Below are 22,644 nucleotides of genomic sequence, written 5' to 3' on the forward strand. Positions count from 1 at the left end.
GCATCCGCCAGCATCCCAAGACCTATATCTTGGTTATTCTATGTCGTACACAGATCGTACATCCATCCCTGATCGATACATCATAATTTCCATCGTTATTTCCCACTCTTTCCAAATAGCGTCGATAGATAGTCCGTGAAAGTCGAGTTGCCTGCGGCTTGTCGCTTCTGTCGCTCGTCCTTTTGCGTGTCCCAGATCTCCTGCACCTGCCCAGCAACTACTGACTTGGCGTGCAAATCCGCTCGAAGAGCCGCCTCTTCTATTGCACGCTCCTCCACTGGCAGCTGGTCCAGCTTCTCCTTCCATTGCTGCTGTAGCTCTTCGCTGGGCGTGATCATGTCGGCCTTTAGCTTGGGAACGGCCGGCTCGAAGACCGGGATCGGGAGGCCTTCCGCCTTGGCCTTCTCTACGGCAGCCTCGTGGCCAATCATTCGTTGGTAGAGCGAGTCGGCGTGCATCTGAATGTCCTCCTCTACCAAAGCTGACCTCCCCGAAACTGATCCATATCCCAGGGCACGGAGGAATCGCTGCAAGACTCGTTAGTAGACCGTGACATGTTTTGCTTGGGGCGTGGCATCAGTAGCCTTACCGCTTGCATTGTGTAGCACCTCTCGAATTTTCGCACTTGAATCCGGCACATCTGTATTTGGTCGTCCCAGCTGCCATGTTTCATGCAATTCACCCACTCCTCCTGGGACTCCGCGCAATTCTCCAAGGCCGCCCTTCCAATTGCCTCCTTCCGCTCCTTGTAGCCCTCCAAGACGCCCATTAATTTATCATGGTCGCTCGCCGTTTCGGCCTCGATTTGCGCCAGCGGTCGGTACGTCTTCCAGATGTTGGCATACCGGCCGTCCTGGAACAGGCTGGCCGAAGGTACGCTGGGGCCCTGAGCTCCCGCCTCCGCTACCGGGGCGTTGCCATCGTCGTGTGGTTGAGGTTGCGAAGCAGTCGTGGGCGACGAGTGTTGGGTTGCTGAGTACTTGACGGGGGATTCTTTCTCGAGGAATTCGCGAAGTTTGGGATCGAGTTTTCTGAGAGGGTCCTCCGATTTGTCGGTGCCGAGGACCGATGAGATCCAGCCCATCGTAGCGGATGTAGGGAATCGATCGCCGGTTTCGGATTGAGAGGCGGAGTTTGGATTGGGAGGTTGCAGTCAAGTTTGGAGCTCTGGAATTCCTTCTGGATCTGGAATCTCGCGATGGATCCGCGATGAGTTGAGTGGTACGAAAAAAACAAGAGGCACTGTGCAATACACTGTACGATTCAATATTTTCGCCGTGCTTGTGTCTGCGGTTACACAATTGACATGTCTGCTACAAACACAAAACTAACTACATCATACTGACGCAAGACACCATCATGTTTCATTATCAAGTCAAATGGAATTTCCATGTTGCTCAATCCGAGCGTACGAGCTTGGATTGGTGCGCATGCTTTCGGTCACCATGAATTCAGTTTGGCTCTCACAGCAGCAGAATCGTCACTGGAAATTGGTCATTGTTTGGGATGCGAACGGTCAAAGACAAGAACGTAATCTTGAGACCCCGGAGACCCTTTTGCTAGCCATGTCACGCCCAACTGAACCGTGAACCCCAGATGATTGTCTTCGTGAATCCTTTTATTCGCGATTGCATCTATAGCACAATCGTTTGCAAAGCAACTTCCGGTGCCCGACCCTTCAGTAGAAATGTCCCATTTCCTCTGATGCTTATCACGCCAAAAATGCCAGAAAGGAGCCCAATTTAGAACTTGCTGAACTTCTTGACCTGCTTGCCAGTTCGGGGCAGCACGCGCAGGACGTTGAAGCGGACCTGATATACATGTTAGCTTGTTTTCGGTATGATCGTTACTCGGAGTTTCTCGGACGTACAGTCTTGCTGAGGGGACGGCACTGGCCAACGGTAACCTGGTCACCCTCCTCAACACGGAAGGCGGGAGAGACGTGGGCAGCGAGGTTCTTGTGGCGCTTCTCGTAACGGGAGTACTTCGGGATGAAGTGAAGGTACTCTCTTCGGATGATGACGGTTCGGTGCATCTTGGTGGAAACGACGGTGCCGGTCAGGATACGGCCACGGATGGAGACGAGGCCGGTGAAGGGGCACTTCTTGTCTGCAGCGCAAAAGGTCAGCAACGGTTCCGTCTCAAATGTTCGACCCAGTTCGATCCAGTTTGACATGGCCTCTCAAGATCCAGGCCCTTTCCTATTCCACCACAACCACCGCCCGGGACCACATGGGACCACATGGGACCACATGGGACATCCCCGTTTGTTCGTTCCAAGCTCGATCCAATCGTCGACATGTCGCACGTACCGATGTAGGTGCCCTCAATGGCGGTCTTGGGGGTACGGAAACCCAGACCGACCTCCTTGTACCATCGTCGGCCACCCTTTCCAGGTCGGGAGGTCTTTGTTCGGACCTTCGAGTTCGCGAAGATGTGAGGCTGCTTCTGGAAAGCTCGCTCCGACTGGACGGTCAACTCGGTCGCCCTGAGCAAAGGTTAGCGACCCGGTTGTTTGAGTATCGTAGATCGATCGCGATGAAGACTGACATCTTGAATTATCCTTCTCGGGCAGGTACCGTTTCGAGAGGGCGTGTCGTGGTAAGTGGGTGAGGCGAGGTTGAGATTGGCTATGATAGAGGGCAGTTTTGCGCAGATGGAGAAGTAGGGCAAATCGCACACTATTTTTTGCGTGCACTTTCGGGCCTTAGGGCTTGCAAAATTTGGATTGGCTAGGTAGCCGAGCCTCCTGATTGGAGGGTGGCTTCTTCGAGCACGTGATCTGCAAAGAGTGGGACCGCGAGAACGCTATCACGTGAAAGGGCGTTCGAGTACAGGCCGCGTGGGTGACACCAAGCTTGGCAAAGTGGGTCAGACCCTGTTGCTGGCCGCCAAAGTAAACAAACACGGATGGGTCGCGATATACAGACAGCCCACCATCACTTTATCGCCGCGTGGGGAACTGTTTGTCACGACAAGATCAAACAACACCACCAAAATGGCACCTTCAGCTGATGCCACGGTGCCCGCAACGCGGCGCACGCGCAAGTCTATTAGTTCGCATACTGACATGCGAAGGGCAATGGAGAAAGAGAATGCGACAGTCGACGTCACTAGCACGCTGGCTGCCAGTCGCAAGAAATCAAGAAGCAAGAGTCTTGGCCCTGGAGGACTCGATGCTCTGAGGCAAGGTAGCGGTAATCGTCGCGCAGTAAGACGGCTCATATCCTAATTTCTCGAGCAGCTTCTAATTCCGCCCAGTCTTTAGCAGCGCCCGCGAAACCCCCGCGCTCGATCCTCAAACCAACTATTTCTTCGCTCCCCGAGATCCCACCGATGAAACCCAAGCAGGCAGACTTGATAGATTTTAGCGAACCGTCGAAAGAAACAACCCTCGCCAAGCCAGCAGCTGGGGAGCCCAATGGCTCAAAGGTTGCTGTTCGGACGGAGGAGGAGCAACAGGCCGCTGCCAGGGACCGAGAGGAGCGAGATCGCCGCGATGCTCGTCGCAAGTCCCTAGCCAACCGAAGAGTATCATTTGCTGCCGAGGCGACGCTTCACACATTTCATGAAATTGAGCACATGCCAGACCAGACGAATGCAGGGAAACGAAATGCTGGCCGTGGCCAGTCACAAAATGCCCCCGAGCCTGCCAACAACGAGGAAGAGCTTCATCAAAGAAAGCAACGCCGGAGCTCAGGGCTTCCGGCTCTCAACTTTCACGACTCGGATGACGACACCAACACCTCGACTATTTACAGCGATGACTCCGAGCTTGCGGACGCGGTGGAAGATGTCGAAGATGAGGGCTCAAGCAGCGACTCCGACGACGGAACTATGATGACTATCGATGGGGAAGAGGTTACTGGCACCACAGTTGCATCAGACAGATCCGTTGACGAAACCGGAGATTCTTCGACCCTTGACGCAGCCCTCAGACTTGCAGCACGGACAGCTGGAAACCAGCGTTTGGGAGATGACGAGAGTGAAGAAGACGATGGAGAAGAGTTTATCCCCTCCTTTGGATGGGGGGGCCAAGGCAGCAAGCCGAATTCTGCAGTCCAAGACCAAGAAAACAAGTCCTCTCAACCACACTCTCAACCACACTCTCAACCACACTCTCAACCACAGCAATCGCAACCCCACCAACCGGCCAATGACGATACGGACATGGACATGGACATGGACATGGTCATGGATGAGACCCGAGCTGTTGGCGGCATCATTAGGTCTGCGGTAGCTCAAGAACTTGAACCCGAGGAGGAAATGTCCATGGATGTCACTCGTGTACTTGGCGGCATTCTCCCCCAACTCCGGACCGAGAAGCAGCAACACCCTATGGTGGAAGACGAAGACGACGATGCCCCGATGGAAGAGGCAACTATGGAGTTCACTACCGCCATTGGCGGCATCCACCGGCATCCACCTGACGAAGATGATGAATCGGAAGACAACGAGGACATGTCTATGGAGCTCACAACTGTTATGGGTGGCGTGTTGTCACAGCAAAAGAGGACAAGCATAGCGGCTACCCGAAGAAGGACGATCAATCGAACCAAAAATCTTGCGATGGACGAAACTGCAATGGATATGGACATGGACATGACCGTTGGCGTCGGTCGAATCATCTCTGCAACTCTTGATAACGAGGGCAATGACGATGACGATGAAGATGACGAAGCGGACGCTACAATGGGAATGGAAATGACGACGGCTATCGGCGGCATTCTCAACAATGGAGCGAATGGCTCACGAAACCTTGGGAAGCAGATCATGGAGCAAGAAGCTGATATGCCTGATAGCCCTGTCAAGGCGGTTATAGCTACGGTGAACCAGACCTCGCCTGCTAAGCAGCTAGCAGCCCAGAATACACTTGAGGCTTCGCCAGAGACAATCAGCCCTGGCCTCTCAGCCTTCCATGGGAATGGATTGCGACGCAGTGTTGGCCCTCAAGTCTCAACACAACAACAGTCTCCTGAGATACTCCGAACCCCGTCTCCCGCGAAATTCTCTGTGACATCACAATCAGGGGCACGAAAGACCAAGACTCCAACACCTGTCAAGCCTTCAACGCCTCGGGTCAGCTCAGCTTCCTCGACCAAGATTACCCCGAGGGCCTCGATGAGAAATTCGCGGTCTGCATCTCCGAAGCGACCATCTCCTGCAAAGTCGAATACCAGAACACCTTCACCAGTAAAATCTGCCCAGAGAAAGAAGAGTCTTTTCCAGGAAGATCTCATGACAGGCAACAAAACACCGACGGTCGTTTTGACCCCTCAAACTCGGAGACTTTCTGGAGTTGGTGCCGATCGAGCTGGCCTGGGATCTCCGCAGGTTGCCGCGTTGTTTGACCGAAGAGGCTCAATTGGAGACATGGCCAGCACGTTTGTTCCTGGGCGGAAGGGGGTCTCATTCCAGAACCCTCAGGAAATGGTGGACGAACTGGAAAAAGAGCGCCAAGATGAAGAGGACAAAGAAAATCGACGCAGAATCCTTGAACGCGAAGCCGATGGGGAAGCTACTCTCAACCTCAGAGAGATGATTGATAGTATGAGTCCTAAGCGACACCCGCTGAAAGGCCGCAAGAGTCTTCACGTTGGCAGTGCTAAGGGAATCCTTGGAAAGCGACCAAACGAGCTTGACGACGAAGACGAGGCAGAGGAAAATGACGGCATCAAGAGGCTTAAGGGGCATCAGAGCAGCCCGGTGAAGAACGTCAAACTGAAGCAGCCGCCTTCCAAAGCTGAGACGACCGGCCGACTCACGACATCACTTCGAAAGAGTTTCCAGCCAAATTTCAACAGCTCTACACCAACCCTATCTTCTCCTCAACGATCTAGCCCAGCCACGACTCCCAAGAACCAGGGCCGTTTCAAGGATATCCAAGACGACCACACCAGTCACTCAGTAAACTTTGCGGACTCAACGGTGAAGGATGCTGCTCAGCTCGAAGACGAAGCCGATGGGGAGCGTATTCACCTCCAAGACTTCCTCAACATGACTTCCATCCGGTTTATGGAATTGACCACCACGAAGCGCCGCCATACCACCGTCCCTGGAACCCTACAGTCCGGCTTTTCCGCCGAAGGCGAGGACGATTTATCTCTTCAACGATGTGTTGTGGCTGGTGCTTGCACGGTGCCCATGTTGGAGCTGTACCAGCACTCTTGCCGGGAGCTGAAAAAATACATCTCTGAAGGGCGACGGATGGTCAAGGAGATTGAGACTGACACGTTCGAGGAGAACCCGACCCTGTTTAAGGAGTACATGGCCGCTACGCCCGAAGTGAAAGCTCTTATGGACAACCAGTTCAAGAACGTCAAGACCCACGCCCGACTTCTGAGCAAGGCCATGTGGTACGAGTGGCGCATGAAACTTCAAGATGGACTCAAGGACGGCCTCGTGAGGATTGATGAAGGTATGGAGGTCGATCAAGAGTGCCTCGAGAAGCAGAAGGCTCTTCTTGACTCTGTTATGCCTGCCCTCCAGACTCGCTACAATGCGCTTGTGGAGGAAAGCAACAACCTCGAAGAGGTCGCACAAGAACTAGCTGATTGCGATCCGTCCGAACTCGAGGCTGCGCGTGAGGAGCTGTCTTCTCTAGATGACGACATCGAACACAAGAAGAAGCTTATTGCTCAGCTTCACGAGCAGTTCAAGGCATCAGAGGCTGATATCGAAACTTTGACGGCCCAGAAGCAGCAGTGCCTCGGGGATATCAAAGAGTCCGAGACCATTCGCGAGGAGTGTCGCGGCTGGACTAGCACAGAGGTCAACAGCCTCAAAGGTATGCTTCCCTCGACTCTTTGTACGCTTGAAGAGAGTTGCTGACATATAATTAACCCTAGCCCGCGCCGATGTAATTGAGAAAGAGCATGGCTGGTCTGTGACTGGGATATCTGGCACGACATTGTCCATGGCGTACAAGCGCGAAATCGAGATTGTTTTTGACATTGCAGCCTTCCGAACTCATAAGCCCAACTCGAGAATCGACCTCTGGTACATCGCCGACGCAAGGGAGCGTGACCCGCTTCCCAAGACGATCGAGAAGGAATTTTTCCTCCAATGCATCCGTGATCATATTCGGGCACTACCACAGAGTCGCACAGAGACCTCTCATCTGCTTAACATGGTCCGACTTGCTTGGGACAAGGCTAGCTGGGTTTCGTCTCAGATCAGCCGCCTCAACGTCACATTCCCCACAACGGTCAAGAAGACATCTGATTCCAATGTGGCGATGTCGACTTCTTTGTTACTGGTCCCCCTTGAGACTCGGGTAGAAGCTACGTTGAACCTGAGCGGCCAAAGTGGACCCGACGGTCTCGAGATTGTAATTACTCCCGAGACCAAGGTTGTGTACGGGGAACATTTCAATGTGTCAAAAGTGAGTGAGTTCTTGACCACAAGGATTGGTAAACACGTCGGCGCAGGAGAGGAAGAGTGGAGCGACGTAATGGTTGAGTTGCACGGAAGGTTGATTGCCAGGGGTCGGAAGTAGGAATTTTTTTTTGGATTCAATAGGACAATGAGTTACGACGGGCTTGGGAACACGTCTGAAGGAGGCAACGGCGTTGGTTGGAAGAAAGATACCTTGTTTGTATACGTAAGGGATTCAGTCAGCTCTTTGTTGACTGTACTGAATATCATGAACACGACCTTGTCCTTTATAGGGCTGAAACTTGATTGCGCCGTTTGCTGTCTGGTGTTTGTCCCTGGTCTAACATGGAATTGGGCTCAGGCCATGCATGACTAGCATGCTGCGATTTGCGCTAGACAGCGCTTAACAAATTTGGTTTAATAAAGCGTGCGACTTCTTGTGACGTGCCAATTGCACGGATGCAGCACTGAACAAGAGTTGCGATGCGATGTGTGATTGTTCTAGAAACAAACCTCTCGCCCTGCCTTTTGTCTTTATTTGCTGTTGTCAAACAAACGCGCATTCACCTGGCGGGCCGCTCGTTTGTCTTTCTGCTGCCATTGATCAGGTTTCATTCACTGTGGGCTCACCTTGTAACAAACAAACAACGGCATTGTCAAAGCCCGCAAGTGTTGCCAGCTGTCAACAACTGAACATATCTATATATATATGCGGTCGCTGAGAACATGCCCTTCTCTTCTCTTCCCTCATTTTTCTCATACATTCCCTGCACTCTTCCCAGCTTCCTGTTCATTCTCTTTCCCGAGAACAACCACAACTCCGTCTCAGGTTACGGCGAAATCTATTCTGATTTGATCTTTAACTCACAATCCCACACCACTTTGAACACCCACTACCGAAGACTTGGAGTGGAAAGCAAGATGGCGTCCATTTGGGATACCCTTTGGGATGGTATCCTAGACGACACGAACGAAATCATGATCTACGTGAATTCCTTGCTCTCTAACGACCGAATTGTTTACTGGACCGTCAGAAACCTCGCGTGGGCCCTTTGGAGCGGCCCTGTTTTCATCTGGTGGATGATACTCGCACTATACTTCCAACATGTCGTCCAGAACATCCGCTTCGACCCTTTGACTCTGGTTATCACTTGGATTCTTTTCTTCCTCAGCCCTCCCCGGTGGAGCTCGGTCATTTCTCACCCAACAGAGAGGACAGGATTTGTCGTAGATGACATCTTCTCGGTCTGGAATCTCCTCCTTGGACCGGTTTTCCTCTTTTCGCTCATACAAACCACCAAGAACCGGCGACAACTGATCAAGGATATCTCCGACTTTCTCACAGTGACTCTGGACCTTGACGTCCCTTGGGACAACGCAGAGAACCGCAGCAGCAGTGGCGACAGCGATCCCGTCCGACCTAACTCTCCCGCCCGACCTAACTCTCCCATCCGACCTGACTCTCCTCAGCCAAAGAATACCCAGGTGGAGATAAACGAGCCCGGAATCAGCCCCTTGCTCGATGATAGCGATGGGTCTGGGAAGAACATGCCATCACCCAAACCTTTGCGGCCTATTGACCGATTCCTTCGAGACAATGTCCGACCTCCCTTCTTCCCTGCCAGGAATTCTCGAACTTACATCAGGATCGAGCCACGCAAGAAAAGCACGATTTGTGATCAAGGGACACAGACATCTCCTGTTGATTGGCGAGCCTATCTTCGCGAGCACGACGAGCCCGCTCCCCAAGAGACCGACGACGACAATGCCCCTCAAGTGCCGCCCTCTGATGATGACAACGCTTTTACCCGAAGGAATGTTAGCAATGCATCTCCCCCCGTTGGAAAGGGGTCTCGCAACGACGAACCCCCCCCTACAGAGGCTTCCATCCCCGCAGTTGTTTCGAATGTTGAGAGCCTATCCCAGTCGCCCTCCGACGGAAACCATGCTGTTACCAGTAGGAATGCCAGCAACGCATCTCTCCATGTCCAGGAGGACTCTTTCAGCGACGAAACCCTTGCGGCAGAGATTTCCATGTTGGCAATTGTTTCGGATACTGAGAGCGTATCAGAGTCGGAGCCCACCCGAGAAGAGGAGATGCTATCAAATCGTGCTCCTGTTGTCGGATCTTCTGCCGAGAAACCCCACAAAGAAACCGAAAACCCTCAAGATGAGGTATTCGACCAAAATGAGTCCGAGAATGATGAGACCACCCAACAGGCTCTACCACCCATTGCCGGAACTATTATATTCACCTCCGCCCCCGCCGTTACCCCAAACCCAGAGGCTGCCACCGAAAGACCAGAGTTCTCAGAGCCCCAAGATCAGGTATTCGACCAGAATGAGCCCGACAACGATGGGCCTACCCACCAGGTTGCACCCCCCATGGTCAAAACTCCTGCTTTCACCCACGCCCCGGTCGTCGCCCAGAGCTCAGATGTCTCAGAGCCTCAACATGCCGTTAGCAAGAGCCCAGAGGTCTTGGAGCCCCAAGATGAGGTGTTCGACCAGAAGAGACCCGGGAACGATGAGCCCACCGAGCAGGTTGCGCCATCTACAGTCGGAACCTCTTCTTCTATCTACGCCCCAGTTTACGCTGAGAGCTCAAAGTCCACAGAGGCTCTTAAATCCAACAACGAAGCTCAAACACCTCACTCGACTTACAAATTTGGGACAACGTCTACCAACACCCCGGATGCACTTAGTGCTTTCCAGACCTCCTTCTCCAAATATAAAGTCGTGGATACTTATAATCCTTCCGCCAGCTCTCCCTCCAAAGATGCCCCGGCTGTATCTTTTACTTCTGGGAGCTCCCTGCTCAACAACGCCTCGGTCACGCCTACTCCTTCCCAGAGCTCACTCTCCAACAAACCCCAAGGTGAAGTTAACCCTTTCGAGAGGCCTATCATCAACCAAGCTCAGTCTACCCGTAATCCTTTCGCTATACCCGTCCCCAATCCTTTCGCCAGGCCCGTCCCCAATCCTTTCGCCAGGCCCGTCCCCAATCCTTTCCTCAGACCCACCACCCACACCGACAGTCCAGATGGTTCTGATACAGAAGCAGGAGACGGGAGTATTTCTGACGTCAAAATGGGAATGACATCCCTGCCTGTGGAGGGAGATGCGACTGGCGTCAATAACCCCGAATCCATTGGCTCTGATGCCAGGGATTCTGCTACCGACGACGTTGATATTGAAGACGTAGCTCTGCCAACTACGCCCACGCTGCCAGCAATAAATGACTTCCCTACGAGTCCTTACGACCCAGATGAGGACGAAGATATCTACGGCTGCTCTGTCGCAGGCGATATTTCCGAGGAAGAAATGAGCATCGCCGGCAGCTCTGTGGCAGCCGATGTCCCCGAGGAAGAGGACAGCACCTACGTACCCCCTTCGAATCCTCACGACACAGGTGACGATGACGATATATCCGATAGCGATAACAACGCAGAGAATGACGATATATCCGATAGCGACAATAACGCAGAGGAGGAAGACATCTACGACTGCTCTGTCGCAGGCGATATTCCCGAGGAAGAGGGCGGGAGCTACGTGCCCCCTACGAGCCCTTTCGTGCCAGATGAGAGTGACGATATATCCGATAGCGACACTAACGCAGAGGACGAAGACATATACGGCTGCTCTGTTGCAGGTGATATCCCTGCTGACGACGATGCAGATGTGATTGACGACATTCAACCATCCATAGACGAGTCTCCTCTTTCGGTTGAGCCAGATACCGGCTTTAACTATGAAGGGCCAGCTCTTTCCGAAAGTCCATCTGCTGCACTTGAAGCCCTGGTGGAAGAGGGACTCCGGTCATATCATGACGATAACACGGAATTTAACCCAGATACAACGACTGTGGGCATGGGCATTGAGGACACGGAAATGGGAGAAGCAGCTGTTGAAGAGAACCATGCCCTTGCAGAGAGTACCACGGATATTCCGATGGAAATTCCCCCCACACAGGAGGCTGAGATGGCAAATCCGGTCAACATCAACACGACGGTTCCAGGGCTCGGCAGCAATATCTTCAGTTATCATCACATATCACCACCGGTTGATACTCCGGTAGCAGAGCACCATGTGATGACCCAGGGCAATGGTCTGTTTATTTTCACCGGTGCTGAGAACGATGTTGAAATGACTGAGAGTCCACCCGCACCTCCCAACGCCACCCCAGGCGAGCCTGTCAACTCTCCCCAGGGGAGCCACGACATGACTTTCAATGAACAACTAGAGAAAGATTTGATCGCTGCGTATGAGGCGCACGAAATGGAGGTGGACGAAAAGGAGGCGGAAGAAAAGAAGGCGAAAGAAAAGGAGGCATATTCCCCCGAAGCCACGGGAAAGTTGAACACACCAGCGGAGATTCTTGCTCGACCAAAAAGGGCCGTCAAAAGCCTCATTGGTGCGACGATGAACGTCGTTCCTGTTACCCAGGCAGCGCCGCCACCACAAGCCGCCCCGGCAAACAATGCTAATCACGGCCTCCTCCATTTGGCGCAAGCTCCGGGAACCCAGGTCGCGGGACTAGCAGCTCCGAGCCAACAAACGCCAAGCCTGCCGACGACGCTCAGCGGGAACACAGGATCAACTACTGTATGGACGTGGCCGGGAACTGGTGGGTCTACAACACTCAGCGGGAACACAGGATCAACTCCTATCTTCACGTCGCCGGGCACTGGTGGGTCAGAGCAACCTCAGCCTGATTTGACATCAAGTCTGCCTACAACACTTAGCGGGAATACAGGATCAACTATTGTATTCACGTGGCCGGTCACTGGTGGGTTAGAGCAACCTCAGTCTGATTCGACGCAAGTGCAAGGACCGGAAGGCATAGCCCAGGATGCAGAGGTTCTGGATACGGAGCCAAATAGCCAGACACCCATGAAGAAGGGCGGGTTCTTGTTTCCTGGAGGGAACGCAACGACCCCCGTGCCAGCAATTCAAGTAACGCCTCGTGAGGAAAAACCCCAGCAAAAAGCTTATGTCGCACCGATCGAAAGAGGCGGACTATTGCTCCCTGGAGGGAACCCCGTCATGAACAGTTCTTCGACCTCAAACAATCAACTGGCAACCGCAACCCAGAGTCAACCCGATACTACCCCGAACCCTAAGCCCAAGGAAAATCTTCAGAAGAAGGAGTTGGATAGAATATTGAGGACACAAGAGAGGCAAAGGAACAACCAACCTCAACCGTTGCGTGAATCTCCGAGGTCCCAGCCTGGATCTGTGCAGCGCCCCCCCCAAGCGAGGGACCGAGATGAGACACTGGGGGGTCCATCGCGGATGAATGTAGTGACGCGTTCACAAGCTGCTCTGCGGGAGGCTGTGCGGGTTGCTTCAACGTCGTCGGCAATTGCACACGAGGCTGAAAAGCAAGAAACACGGGACGAAAAGGAATGATTGAGTACTTCGTTGGCTTGGTATAATCGACTGAGAAGAACCGGTAGAAGCAAGAAAGCACGCATGACCCTTTATGGTGGCGAGAATTGTAGATTAGATATATAACCGAATGACTTAGAGAAAATGACCATGAGATGCATGCTGACGTCATCTATTCTTCACTTTCATCCAACCACTTGACCCTCGGTGAGGAGAATTCTTTCCTTCAGTGAACTTATCCTTTGTAGCATTACTTTCATTGTCAGGTACGTCCTCGATCTTCCAAGCGTCGTCCTCTAGGACCTCCCAGTCAGGCGCCGGCGCCTCACTCACTAGCTTCTTCTTGAGTCTGTCGGCAAGCTTCATAGGGCCTGGTAACTTGAAGTTTTTCGCAAACTCAGTGCCCTCAGCGTTGCCAAGGAAGTAGAATGTCGTGCCATGGGAAAATCGACCCATCCAGTTGGTTTGGACTTCGCCGCCCTCTGCATCTTGACTCTTGGGGGTAGAAGGTATCGGAAACATGTTGCCGCTATTGGTTTCCTGATCAATGAGGAGACTATGCAGGTTGCGCCCCATGTTGCAAATGTCTTCAAAGTATGTCTTATCGCCAATGGAAACGCCTTGTGTGCTACAAGCCCATGCGATATCGTATGCAAGCAGAGTGACACCCTCAATAAAGTAAGAGAAGGTAGCGGGGTCTTCCTTGGCAAGTTGCGGCAGTGGCTTGTCGATAAAAAGCGGCCTTGGACGCGGAACATGTTGAGATTCTGGGTTCCGGGCGTCGGAGGAAGGGGTGGTAACTCCAGTCTGACTCGGAAAGCTCGTATCACCATGCTTGTAGGAGCTAGACAGAGTGAATATGGTTGGCCGAGGATAGTCACGGTGAGGGAGGGTGATGGCTGCAGGAAGGCGAAGAGCGAGATAATGAGAGGTGAGCATGAGTATGTGAGATACGTGGCCCAGTGAAGTTGAGATGACTTCGGGTGATAGCGCTGAGCGAGGTCAGCAAGGGGATCGAAGGTAGCGTAAGCCAGGACTCACAGTTCATGCTGGTCAAGTCGACGACCGGGAGACCTCCCAGATGATACTCGTATTGATTTGGAGATGGCTTGTTCACACGCTTGAGTCCGCAAAGGCGGGCCGCCTCCATACACAGAAATGAGCGAGTTCGTGACATGTCTTCTGCGGTCTGCGACCATCGGTATTTGGACATGTTGGTCGCCCTCTCGACTTCCTTCTGTTGCTTGACCCTGCGTTCCATCAAACCATTCGAGACGGCGGCGATATCGGATCTGCGACGAGAGAGCGCAGCCTTCTTGGCCTTGATCTCCTCCCGGGCGGCTTTGATATCATTTCTAAGCTTGTCAGCAGCAGCGAGGATCTGGGTTGTCCTATCCTCTGCCATCCGCTGCTGAGCCTGGAGCGAGTCCTTGCGGTCCTTGGATGGGACAGTAGTGTCCACCAGGAGGTCACTGATCTGCTTCTGGAGGCCTTCGTTCTCTATGAGGAGATGCAGGTTCTTTATCCGGCCCTCGTAGATATGATTCCTGGCATCCACGGCGCAGAGAAACGGCAGGCGCTTGGTATCATGACTGCGGTTGCAGACGTCACAGTCCATCTTGCCTGTGGTTTCGCCACCAGGCTGTGATACGGTGCTGCTTTCAATTTGGGATGGAGATGGATGGTTTCAACATGAAGTGGCTGAAAGTGACTGGCCCGGGTGAGCTGACGAACATAATTGTAGGTCCGGCTATGTTGAGATGATTAAGGTGACTGGCAGATGACTTCGAGGTTGGAACCGCCAAGTCACGAGGTGGACGAGGCGAGTCGCGGGCTGTGGCGTTTCAACAATTTAGCCACATTTGGGGCGCAGGCAGCCAACCGCTGCGGTGCGTTGAAGCGTTCGGGGTAGGTACCTGTACTTTGTAGTACCAGGCATCCTTGGGTGCCTGCTGCACTGACGACCTTGCGAACCATTGATCATTCAACCTCAACGGCTCACCATCCGCATTCAACCAACAGAAACCATTCATTCACGCATTTCTACGATCAAACGGGCTTGGCTGCTCTCGCTTCCTGGAGGGGATTGGGTTATTCTCCATTGTTTTCAATGACGCCATGAAATCCGCCTGTACTTGAACGTGCATCAGCCTTGACTGAGTACCGTACCGCCACAACCCTGTCCTGCAGTCCCGGTTGCTTGGTCGACAATCTAAGAGGACGTGATCAGTGGATCGCAACCCACCATGGCCTCGCCAGTACCACCGTCCCCGCCGGCGCAGCTGTCCCAGCCCGGCGAAGCAGGCCAGAATCAAGAGCCTGAAGACGAAAGCAAACCCGTTGTCGTGGAGGAAGTCGTCATGCTCGATTCACAGAAACAATCGCACCATGATGCGAAGACCCCAGAGTCAGGAGTGGATCAACAGCCCGCGAGGTCCGACACCCCTAGCTCACCTGCGACCCTCGCGTCGTTCGACTGGGAAGACTTCGAGGCAAGGTACGACAAGGCTCTTCGTGATGCGGACGAGCAAGAGGAGGAGATTCTAAAGCAAGCGGGTGCCCTTTCAAAGGTGAGATGACCCCTCTTTGAACGCGTTCAGTTATGCTCACAGCCGACAAGTACTTCAAGGTTTGGGCAGCTGCGGCGTCGGCACACGATGACGAACGCGCAGCAAAGCGCTTGCAGACGCGACGGCGCTTTGTAAACCTATCTGAAGAAAATATGGCACAAAAACAGCAACATTGTGAGTGCAACCACCCAAGTATCCAGTGGGGCACAATATGCTAACATATTTAGATGATGAGGTTGTGCGAGCATTTGAAAGTGCATTGGCTCTTCTTCGGTCCAAATAATGGGTGGCATTTAGAGGGAGGCTAGCATTTTGGGGACCGCGGAGACTAGAATCGCTCAAGCTGCAGCCAAGCAGCCAGGCAGAAGGATTGATAATATTGGCATGGAAGATGTAATTCCCGCATTCTCGACAATACTCTGTCGCCGCCTGGCTTTTTCCTGTTCAACTCCTTTGTTCAAGGTGGTGGAAGGATGGAGAGTGGAACCTGAGGCCGTCCATGATGAAGCTGCACGTGACGTAATACCAGTTCTGGACCCAAGTCGCGTCGTGCATGCTCGAGCTTGCCAGGCGCGAACTCGCAACGACAGGATTGTCGTCCAGCCCCAGACATGCCCAAGGCAGATCATGTAGGTACAGCAACCAAGTATGGCGTAACTACAATCTCCGAGGTTTGTTTCCCTCCCACACTATCCAATCTCGGATCTGGTCACTAACCAGAGCTAGGATGACTTGTTCAGCTTCCACGAGAAGCACTTTTCGCAGGCTGCTATCGCCTCATTCGGCGGGACATTTATGGACCGATCGGGAGAACATCAGTCTTATAGTGACATGACATACGATACTTGGGAAGAAGACGATGACCTTGGTTACTACGAAGACGGTGTCAAGCGCACCCTGACGGACGCGCAAATCGAAATCTTTCGCCACTCGGAACTCGAAGCTCTCCGCAAAGAACAGGAGAAGCAATCGAGTGTCAAGGCTACCACGTCTTCGGACGAGGCCATGGAGCTGAGCGACGACAAAACAACCAACGCACAGCCCTCGGTCGGTCCCTCGACTCTCCCGTCCACCCTCCGCGGCAACAAAAAGAAAAAGAAGAAGGGGGCCAAGCGCGGACGGCTGGTAGAGCCAAAACCGGACCTGCGAAAACGCACCTGGGACGTTGTCGACAAGGGATTGGATTCCCTTGATTACGACTAGGTGAAACCGAAACACGGCGCATCCAAGTGCCCCCAGATACCAAACAACCAGGGCCGACTTGGACGAAATTCCAACAAGGACATGGACAGGAACAATGCAACACAGCTAGGATGGATGCATCCAACGCACATGTGAGTTTGGCATATGTCTTTTTCTACCGTCGTCTCAACATGATGAAAACCTTTCGTATCGTCATCCTTAGTCGGATCGGGACCGCAGACGTACGATCCATTGGCCTCGGCTGCTGGTGACGTCTGACGGTCGTGACATGTCGAACACTTAATCTTCTCTCTGAAAAATTACGAGACACCTCTATGGTCAAATGTGTGCTGCATACCTCGTTGGTTCAAGCTGCTGACAGTTGTGGTTTGGATAGGCATGGGGTAACGCGGAAAGATGCAAGCACGTGAACGGCTGCTGTTCCGTTTGTTGTTGGGGGTTGAAATGGATGGTATGATATGGGTGCGCCAAAACGGGGATGGATGGGACAATTCCTCACCTCACCTCCTCACCTCGGCACCTAGCTTCTTGCTACCGCGCAGAGCGGCGGAGGAAATATCAAGGGCTGCATACTCAACTATTGGAGTTTCGCACATGGATAGCTAGCGAACAAAGGCCAACAATAATGGAACACGCGTTGGGAATCCCGTAATGAATGAAATGGAATGTGAATTGTGCAATGGTCGCTCGAAGAACTGGGTTGCCTGCCATGCGACGGCCGACGGCTGACAGCTGACTGCCGACCCCCGCACCTGTGTCTCTGCCTTGATTTGTCCAGAGGCCACAGCGCTTATTCGCCGTGCCTTGTACCATTCCTTGCTGGACATAATTAGCAGATTCCTAATTCCTGCATTTGGCGCCAGAAACAGAATCAGGCTGAGTCGTCGTGCAGTCTGCTGATGCCGGCCAATTGCTTATCGGGCATCAGCGATAAGCCATACAGCCAACCACAGGCCCGCCCTCACGCCAAGAGTGGGCCCGGGCTGGGCTGCGACTCGCTGGGGCACGCTGGGGACATCCCACCTCGATTTTGGCATCCGTCACCCACCGCAAACCCACCGCAAACCACACCAAACCGCCCAAACCCTCCTCCCGGGCCCCATCTCCAGCCTTCTCTTCGCTCCCTCTTGCGCCCACCGCAGCCTCTCCTTCGCCAGGCTCCGTCCTCCGCCTCGACCACTACCCGCTCGATCCTCGTCTCGTCCGCGTCGCCGCCCCGCGACGCCCTCCCGACCGTCACCATGGCGCGGGTCTATGCCGACGTCAACCAGAACATGCCCCGCAGTTACTGGGACTACGACAGCGTCAACATCAGTGAGTTGACCCTGTGCGCGCCCGCCGCCGGCCTCTGCGCCCTCGCTAACCCGTCCCGCCAGGCTGGGGCCTCCTTGAGAACTACGAGGTCGTTAGGAAGATCGGTACGTGCCCGCTTGCCGTGCCCGCTGCTCCGTCCTGAGTTATTAACCCTTTGGCGCCCAGGTCGTGGCAAGTACTCGGAGGTTTTTGAGGGCATCAACATTGTCAACTACCAGAAGTGTGTTGTCAAGGTCCTCAAGCCCGTCAAGAAGAAGAAGATCAAGCGAGAGATCAAGATCCTCCAGAACCTCGCCGGTGGCCCCAACGTCGTTGCCCTGCTCGATGTCGTCCGAGATTCACAGGTTTGTTCTCCTCCTCCCTGGCGCCCTTCTCCTCAGCCTCAGCGCCTCAGCGCCTCAGCGCCTCAACCAACGCCCACCCCTTTGCTGACCATCTTCCTCCCCAACTAGAGTAAGACACCATCTCTCATCTTTGAGCATGTCAACAATACCGACTTCCGGAGCTTGTACCCCAAGTTCAACGACATTGATGTCCGATTCTACATTCTCGAGCTGCTCAAGGCCCTTGATTTCTGCCACAGCAAGGGCATCATGCACCGAGACGTGAAGCCTCATAACGTTATGATCGACCATGAGAACCGAAAGGTTTGTCCGCCCTTCTCCAGCCACTCCCCCTACTATTCTCCAAGTTACTGACCTACCCCAGCTGCGTCTCATCGACTGGGGTCTGGCCGAGTTCTACCACCCCGGCACAGAGTACAATGTCCGCGTGGCGTCTCGATATTTCAAAGGACCTGAGCTGTTGGTTGATTTCCAAGAGTACGACTACAGCCTTGACATGTGGAGCCTAGGCGCCATGTTTGCCTCGATGATTTTCCGTAAAGAGCCTTTCTTCCATGGTAACAGCAATGCGGATCAACTGGTCAAGATCGCCAAGGTCCTGGGAACCGATGATCTCTTCGACTACCTTGACAAGTATGAAATTGAGCTTGATGCTCAATACGATGACATCCTCGGGCGTTTCCAGAAGAAGCCATGGCACAGCTTTGTCAACTCGGAGAACCAGCGCTTCGTCACTAACGAAGCCATTGACTTCCTTGACAAGCTGCTGCGATACGACCACCAGGTCCGTTCCCTTCCCTCTTCTTCCCATGACTAACTTTATTAACCCGTGTATAGGAGCGTTTGACCGCGAAGGAGGCCCAGGCCCACCCCTACTTCGACCCAGTCCGTGACCCCGAGGTTTTCAAGCAGCACCTCGCCAATGCCAACGGCAGCGCCTCAAAGCCATGAGAAGCGTTCGGAATCCCCATACCCCCTATTCCCTATCATGCATATCATCCGCGATTTCCACCACTCCGACATCCCCCTTAACCCATGATACCCTGGACCGCCGGCACTACCCTCGTCGGCTTCACACCCTTGATAGGATCGCTTGCTCGGAAAAGACCCAACTAAATAAATGTCTTTCTCTCCCCTCTCACAACAGCACATGGTCTCTTCCCGGCTAAGGCTCGACACTACAGCGGGTTTTCAGCTCCGTGATGATATTTCGAGGTTCGACCTGAAGATGGCTCGGCTCGCTGGGCCTCGACACGAGAACCTCTCATCCCGTGGCTATGGGATGGATGGGGATATTTCCAGCCTCAAAGGCTTTTCGGCGATGGACTAGGACAGGGTCTTCGGCGTTCTAGGGGCGGGGAAACACGGTGCGTGGAAAGGAGGGCCGGTACATGTTTTCACTACAGACTTGATATTTTCCCTCGAGGTTGGAAGTTTTATGGGCAGTCTTTGAAATAGCGATGTAATCCAATAAAATCAAGCGATTCATCATATTGCCCACCTGTTAATTCCGACTATTCCAGAGTATCACCTCTTTCGAGCTAGATGTGTGATATTGTGACAAGCCAACCCTGCAACCTACCTAGGTATTCCGCATGTAAACTCGCTCTTTACAAGCAACTGAAGCAAAAGTCACGTCTGCATTGATACCCGCCGACCCCACAGGCTCTGACAGTCCCCCCTGGCGTCTTAACCACACTTCCTGGACTGATAGGCTCGCCATAGCGCTTCTTAATGGGCGTACGGAAAGTCTCGGTCGTTAGAGTGCTCGATCGCCAGGTCTTGATGGTCGAAGCACCGGAGCTGCGCGGCAGGGAGATGGATGGGCGAGCGGAATAACCTCGGCCGAGCTCGTCGTTTTCGTTCTCGGAGTCTGAGTCTGCCGAGACGAGGGACAGGATAGAGCGGCGGGAAGAAGGGGCCCGGGTGGTGCGAATGGCAGTGAGGCGAGGAGTATGGGGTTTTGAGGATTGGGATGGCGTTGGGGAAGGCCTCTGTGGGGTGTTGTGCGAAATATCGTGAAAGGGGGTCTTCTTCCGCTTGGGGGTTGATGTTTGCGGAGGTGGTATCTTTTCAGCTGCTAAAGGCCGCGGGTCGTCTCCCTTGCCCAAGGATGCCTCATCCTTGGGCGTTGGTATCACAAGGGTTGACTTTAGGGCCGGAGATGCCAGGTTTGCGTCCGGAGTTTCCTTTGGCTTCTCTACCGCAGTCTTGCGAGACTTGGGGGAAGTCCTCGCCTTGGCCGATCGAAGCATCTTTCCGGATCCAGCACCTTTCTCTTGTGTAGTCGCCTCTGCCGTGCCAGGTACAGCTGGTGTAAGCATAGCCTGGGGCGAGTTCTGGGATGCCTTCTGCAGCCATTTTATATCCCTGCTTAGGGAGATGGTAGGTGACCCGGGGACCTTCCTCGGGCGACCAGCTTTTCTTTTGGCCTCAGAGTTGGGCTTGGAACTAGGCATTTTCTTTGACCCACCAGGGCTTCGTTTCTTTGGTATACTGGGGGTTGTGGTTAAGTCTTGCTGACCATCGTCCAGGCTGACGTCGGGTGGTTGTGTTTCCGGGTCTGGTTCTGTTGATATGTGTATTGCTCCTCCAACTCTGTGTCCCGTGAGGGCCAGAGGAGCCTCGTCGTCGGAAAGATTCAAGGCAGGATTAACGCCACTATTGTCAAATATGTTGGTGTGGCTCTGGTCTCCCTTGGGTTGTGATGTCTGGAATGGTTGGGATGGTTGGGACGGCTGGGATGGCTGGGGAGCGCTGCTTGCTGGAGGTGTTGCGGAGTCCTGCGAATCTGGGATAATTCGCCCCAAATCAGTTTTGGCAGTGCCTTTGGGTTTTGTGGTTTTCTTGGCTGTTTGAGCTGACTTCGGCGTTCTTCGACTTTCTTGGCTGGCTTTTTCTTCGCTTCTCTGGGAATTGCCCTGGCTTGTCGCACCCGACTCTAATGGTTGACTGCTTGTGTTTGCATCAAGCTCCAGTTGTCTGTTTGCTTCCAGCCAGGAAACCTTCCCTGTATACTCGACTTGCTTCCTGACTCGGCCAGACTTCCTGCGAGCTCCATGATCGCCGCTGCCACTCTCTGGCCCATCTTTATCCTCCCAATTGCTATTTTGGCTCGATGGGTCATTTGCAGGCGGCTTTGGCTCTTGTGGTTTGGCGGGTCTACCGGGCTTGCGATTGACAAGCGGTTTATCGTCATCTTGCTGGCGGGAGTGAGGGGCCCAAATCGAAGTGTCGCCCTTCTGCGTGGGGAATTTGTATCTCTCCCCCTTGGACTTGGGAGTATGTCGCTTTGGGGTGTGTTGCTTCGGTTGGGGTGGTTGTTGAACGGGGACATCCGGTTGTCCCCAGGCCTGCGGAGGAAGCACGCCTGGCATGGCCCAGGGCCCCATCAATACAGGTTGCGGACTCTGCCCGATGGGAGGTGTACCATAGTTGAATGTAGGGACACCATTACTCAACTGGGGAGGCTCAAATCCCTGAGGGGGTGTTCCGAAAGCAGGGAGAAAACCTATGACAAGACCTCCTCCAAATGCGTTGGGAAAAAGAGATGCGATGGCGCCTAGTTGAGCACCGGTGACACCGCCCGGCATATTGAATCCTGCAGGACCACCTACTGGCATTATGGAGTTGGATTCGCTGGCCATTTGTCGTCCCTCTATGACTAGGTCTTCCTCATCTCCTTCGGCCTCATTGGAGACTTCCTCTTCGGGATCTTCGTCGTCAGCCTCCTCCGAATCCTGGACTTCACTGATATCCTCCTGGTCGCCGTCGGAACATTCGTCGGTGAGATCCTCGAGTAGGATGCCCTCATCGTCGTCATCGCCATCGCAGCCACCCCCAAGGTCACCCTCGTGGCGCATGCTGCGCAAATGACCATTATTGACGACGATCTCTCCCGTTTCCATGTCGATTTCGTCGCCGATGCCGTCGAAATTCTGGCTGTACTTTTCAATGATGTGCGCCATTGTCGCATGAAGCTTTTGGTCGGCCTGGGCGCGTTTGATGGCCAGCTGGTAGCCCTGGTCTTGGGGAGGAGGGGAGGACGCCAGCTCGTCAATGTCGGCTTCGTTGCTGGGATCTGCGTCGGCTTTGAAGGTGGAAGCGCCCTGACGGCGTCGTTTTGCCGGGGGCTCCATTGCGGCCGGAGGACATGCGCAGGAGACAGGCGTAACTAGAAATTGGAGGCCATGCGATAAGTGGCGGTGTCGAGCGATTCTTGCTCGATCTTGTCGCTGGTGCTTTGGTGGGCGGATTTGACGGTTGACAATGGTTGGAGGAGCAACTGGAGGGGCAACGCGAAACGACGCGCTCATGGTAGGGTATGACGTGCACGCGTAAAGTGCAAGAACTCCTGGAGGCTTCAGTGGGTGAACTGTTGCGCCAGGTGCAAAAGGGAACGCTCCACAATGCAGAGCTAGTAATGTACCTTATATACCCTAACA

The 22,644-nt window shown here is 53.7% G+C and overlaps 9 protein-coding genes across 9 annotated transcripts; 5 read left to right on the forward strand and 4 right to left on the reverse strand.

Annotated features, from left to right (window-relative positions):
• Positions 1–95: 95 nt before the first annotated feature.
• BGZ61DRAFT_343612 (uncharacterized protein) lies at positions 96–1,084 on the reverse strand (the record flags this gene model as incomplete). Its single annotated transcript, XM_046239614.1, has 2 exons — positions 96–527; positions 590–1,084. The coding sequence occupies 2 exons, from the start codon at positions 1,082–1,084 to the stop codon at positions 96–98; spliced, it is 927 nt and encodes a 308-aa protein (XP_046109599.1).
• A 658-nt stretch (positions 1,085–1,742) lies between these two features.
• On the reverse strand, positions 1,743–2,745 carry BGZ61DRAFT_342263 (40S ribosomal protein S11; the record flags this gene model as incomplete). Its single annotated transcript, XM_046239490.1, has 5 exons — positions 1,743–1,811; positions 1,871–2,109; positions 2,313–2,488; positions 2,580–2,630; positions 2,681–2,745. Coding segments are annotated over 5 exons (600 nt in total), but the record flags the coding sequence as incomplete, so codon positions are not given.
• A 211-nt stretch (positions 2,746–2,956) lies between these two features.
• BGZ61DRAFT_382529 (uncharacterized protein) lies at positions 2,957–7,748 on the forward strand. Its single transcript, XM_046242665.1, has 3 exons — positions 2,957–3,211; positions 3,262–6,787; positions 6,849–7,748. The coding sequence occupies exons 1-3, from the start codon at positions 2,999–3,001 to the stop codon at positions 7,496–7,498; spliced, it is 4,389 nt and encodes a 1,462-aa protein (XP_046109601.1). The 5' UTR covers positions 2,957–2,998; the 3' UTR covers positions 7,499–7,748.
• A 2,702-nt stretch (positions 7,749–10,450) lies between these two features.
• BGZ61DRAFT_443176 (uncharacterized protein) lies at positions 10,451–11,484 on the forward strand. Its single transcript, XM_046244838.1, has one exon. It carries the CDS (start codon positions 10,733–10,735, stop codon positions 11,060–11,062), a length of 330 nt encoding a protein of 109 aa, XP_046109602.1. The 5' UTR covers positions 10,451–10,732; the 3' UTR covers positions 11,063–11,484.
• A 657-nt stretch (positions 11,485–12,141) lies between these two features.
• BGZ61DRAFT_443177 (uncharacterized protein) lies at positions 12,142–12,866 on the forward strand. Its single transcript, XM_046244839.1, has one exon. The coding sequence runs from the start codon at positions 12,271–12,273 to the stop codon at positions 12,787–12,789; it is 519 nt and encodes a 172-aa protein (XP_046109603.1). The 5' UTR covers positions 12,142–12,270; the 3' UTR covers positions 12,790–12,866.
• A 70-nt stretch (positions 12,867–12,936) lies between these two features.
• Positions 12,937–14,386, reverse strand: BGZ61DRAFT_528101 (UV radiation resistance protein and autophagy-related subunit 14-domain-containing protein; the record flags this gene model as incomplete). The annotated part of the gene is made up of 2 exons (XM_046253201.1): positions 12,937–13,760; positions 13,810–14,386. 2 exons carry the CDS (start codon positions 14,384–14,386, stop codon positions 12,937–12,939), a joined length of 1,401 nt encoding a protein of 466 aa, XP_046109604.1.
• A 628-nt stretch (positions 14,387–15,014) lies between these two features.
• On the forward strand, positions 15,015–16,541 carry BGZ61DRAFT_473502 (uncharacterized protein; the record flags this gene model as incomplete). Its single annotated transcript, XM_046248459.1, has 4 exons — positions 15,015–15,338; positions 15,389–15,512; positions 15,909–16,009; positions 16,065–16,541. 4 exons carry the CDS (start codon positions 15,015–15,017, stop codon positions 16,539–16,541), a joined length of 1,026 nt encoding a protein of 341 aa, XP_046109605.1.
• A 1,241-nt stretch (positions 16,542–17,782) lies between these two features.
• On the forward strand, positions 17,783–19,150 carry BGZ61DRAFT_343103 (kinase-like domain-containing protein; the record flags this gene model as incomplete). The annotated part of the gene is made up of 6 exons (XM_046239562.1): positions 17,783–17,855; positions 17,918–17,959; positions 18,021–18,199; positions 18,308–18,502; positions 18,564–18,983; positions 19,037–19,150. The coding sequence occupies 6 exons, from the start codon at positions 17,783–17,785 to the stop codon at positions 19,148–19,150; spliced, it is 1,023 nt and encodes a 340-aa protein (XP_046109606.1).
• Positions 19,151–19,683: 533 nt separating this feature from the next.
• Positions 19,684–22,596, reverse strand: BGZ61DRAFT_443184 (uncharacterized protein). Its single transcript, XM_046244840.1, has one exon. The coding sequence runs from the start codon at positions 22,513–22,515 to the stop codon at positions 19,810–19,812; it is 2,706 nt and encodes a 901-aa protein (XP_046109607.1). The 5' UTR covers positions 22,516–22,596; the 3' UTR covers positions 19,684–19,809.
• Positions 22,597–22,644: the final 48 nt, after the last annotated feature.

This window comes from Ilyonectria robusta (genome assembly GCF_021365365.1).
Source record: "Ilyonectria robusta strain PMI_751 chromosome Unknown BGZ61scaffold_3, whole genome shotgun sequence".
Lineage (NCBI taxonomy): Eukaryota > Fungi > Ascomycota > Sordariomycetes > Hypocreales > Nectriaceae > Ilyonectria > Ilyonectria robusta.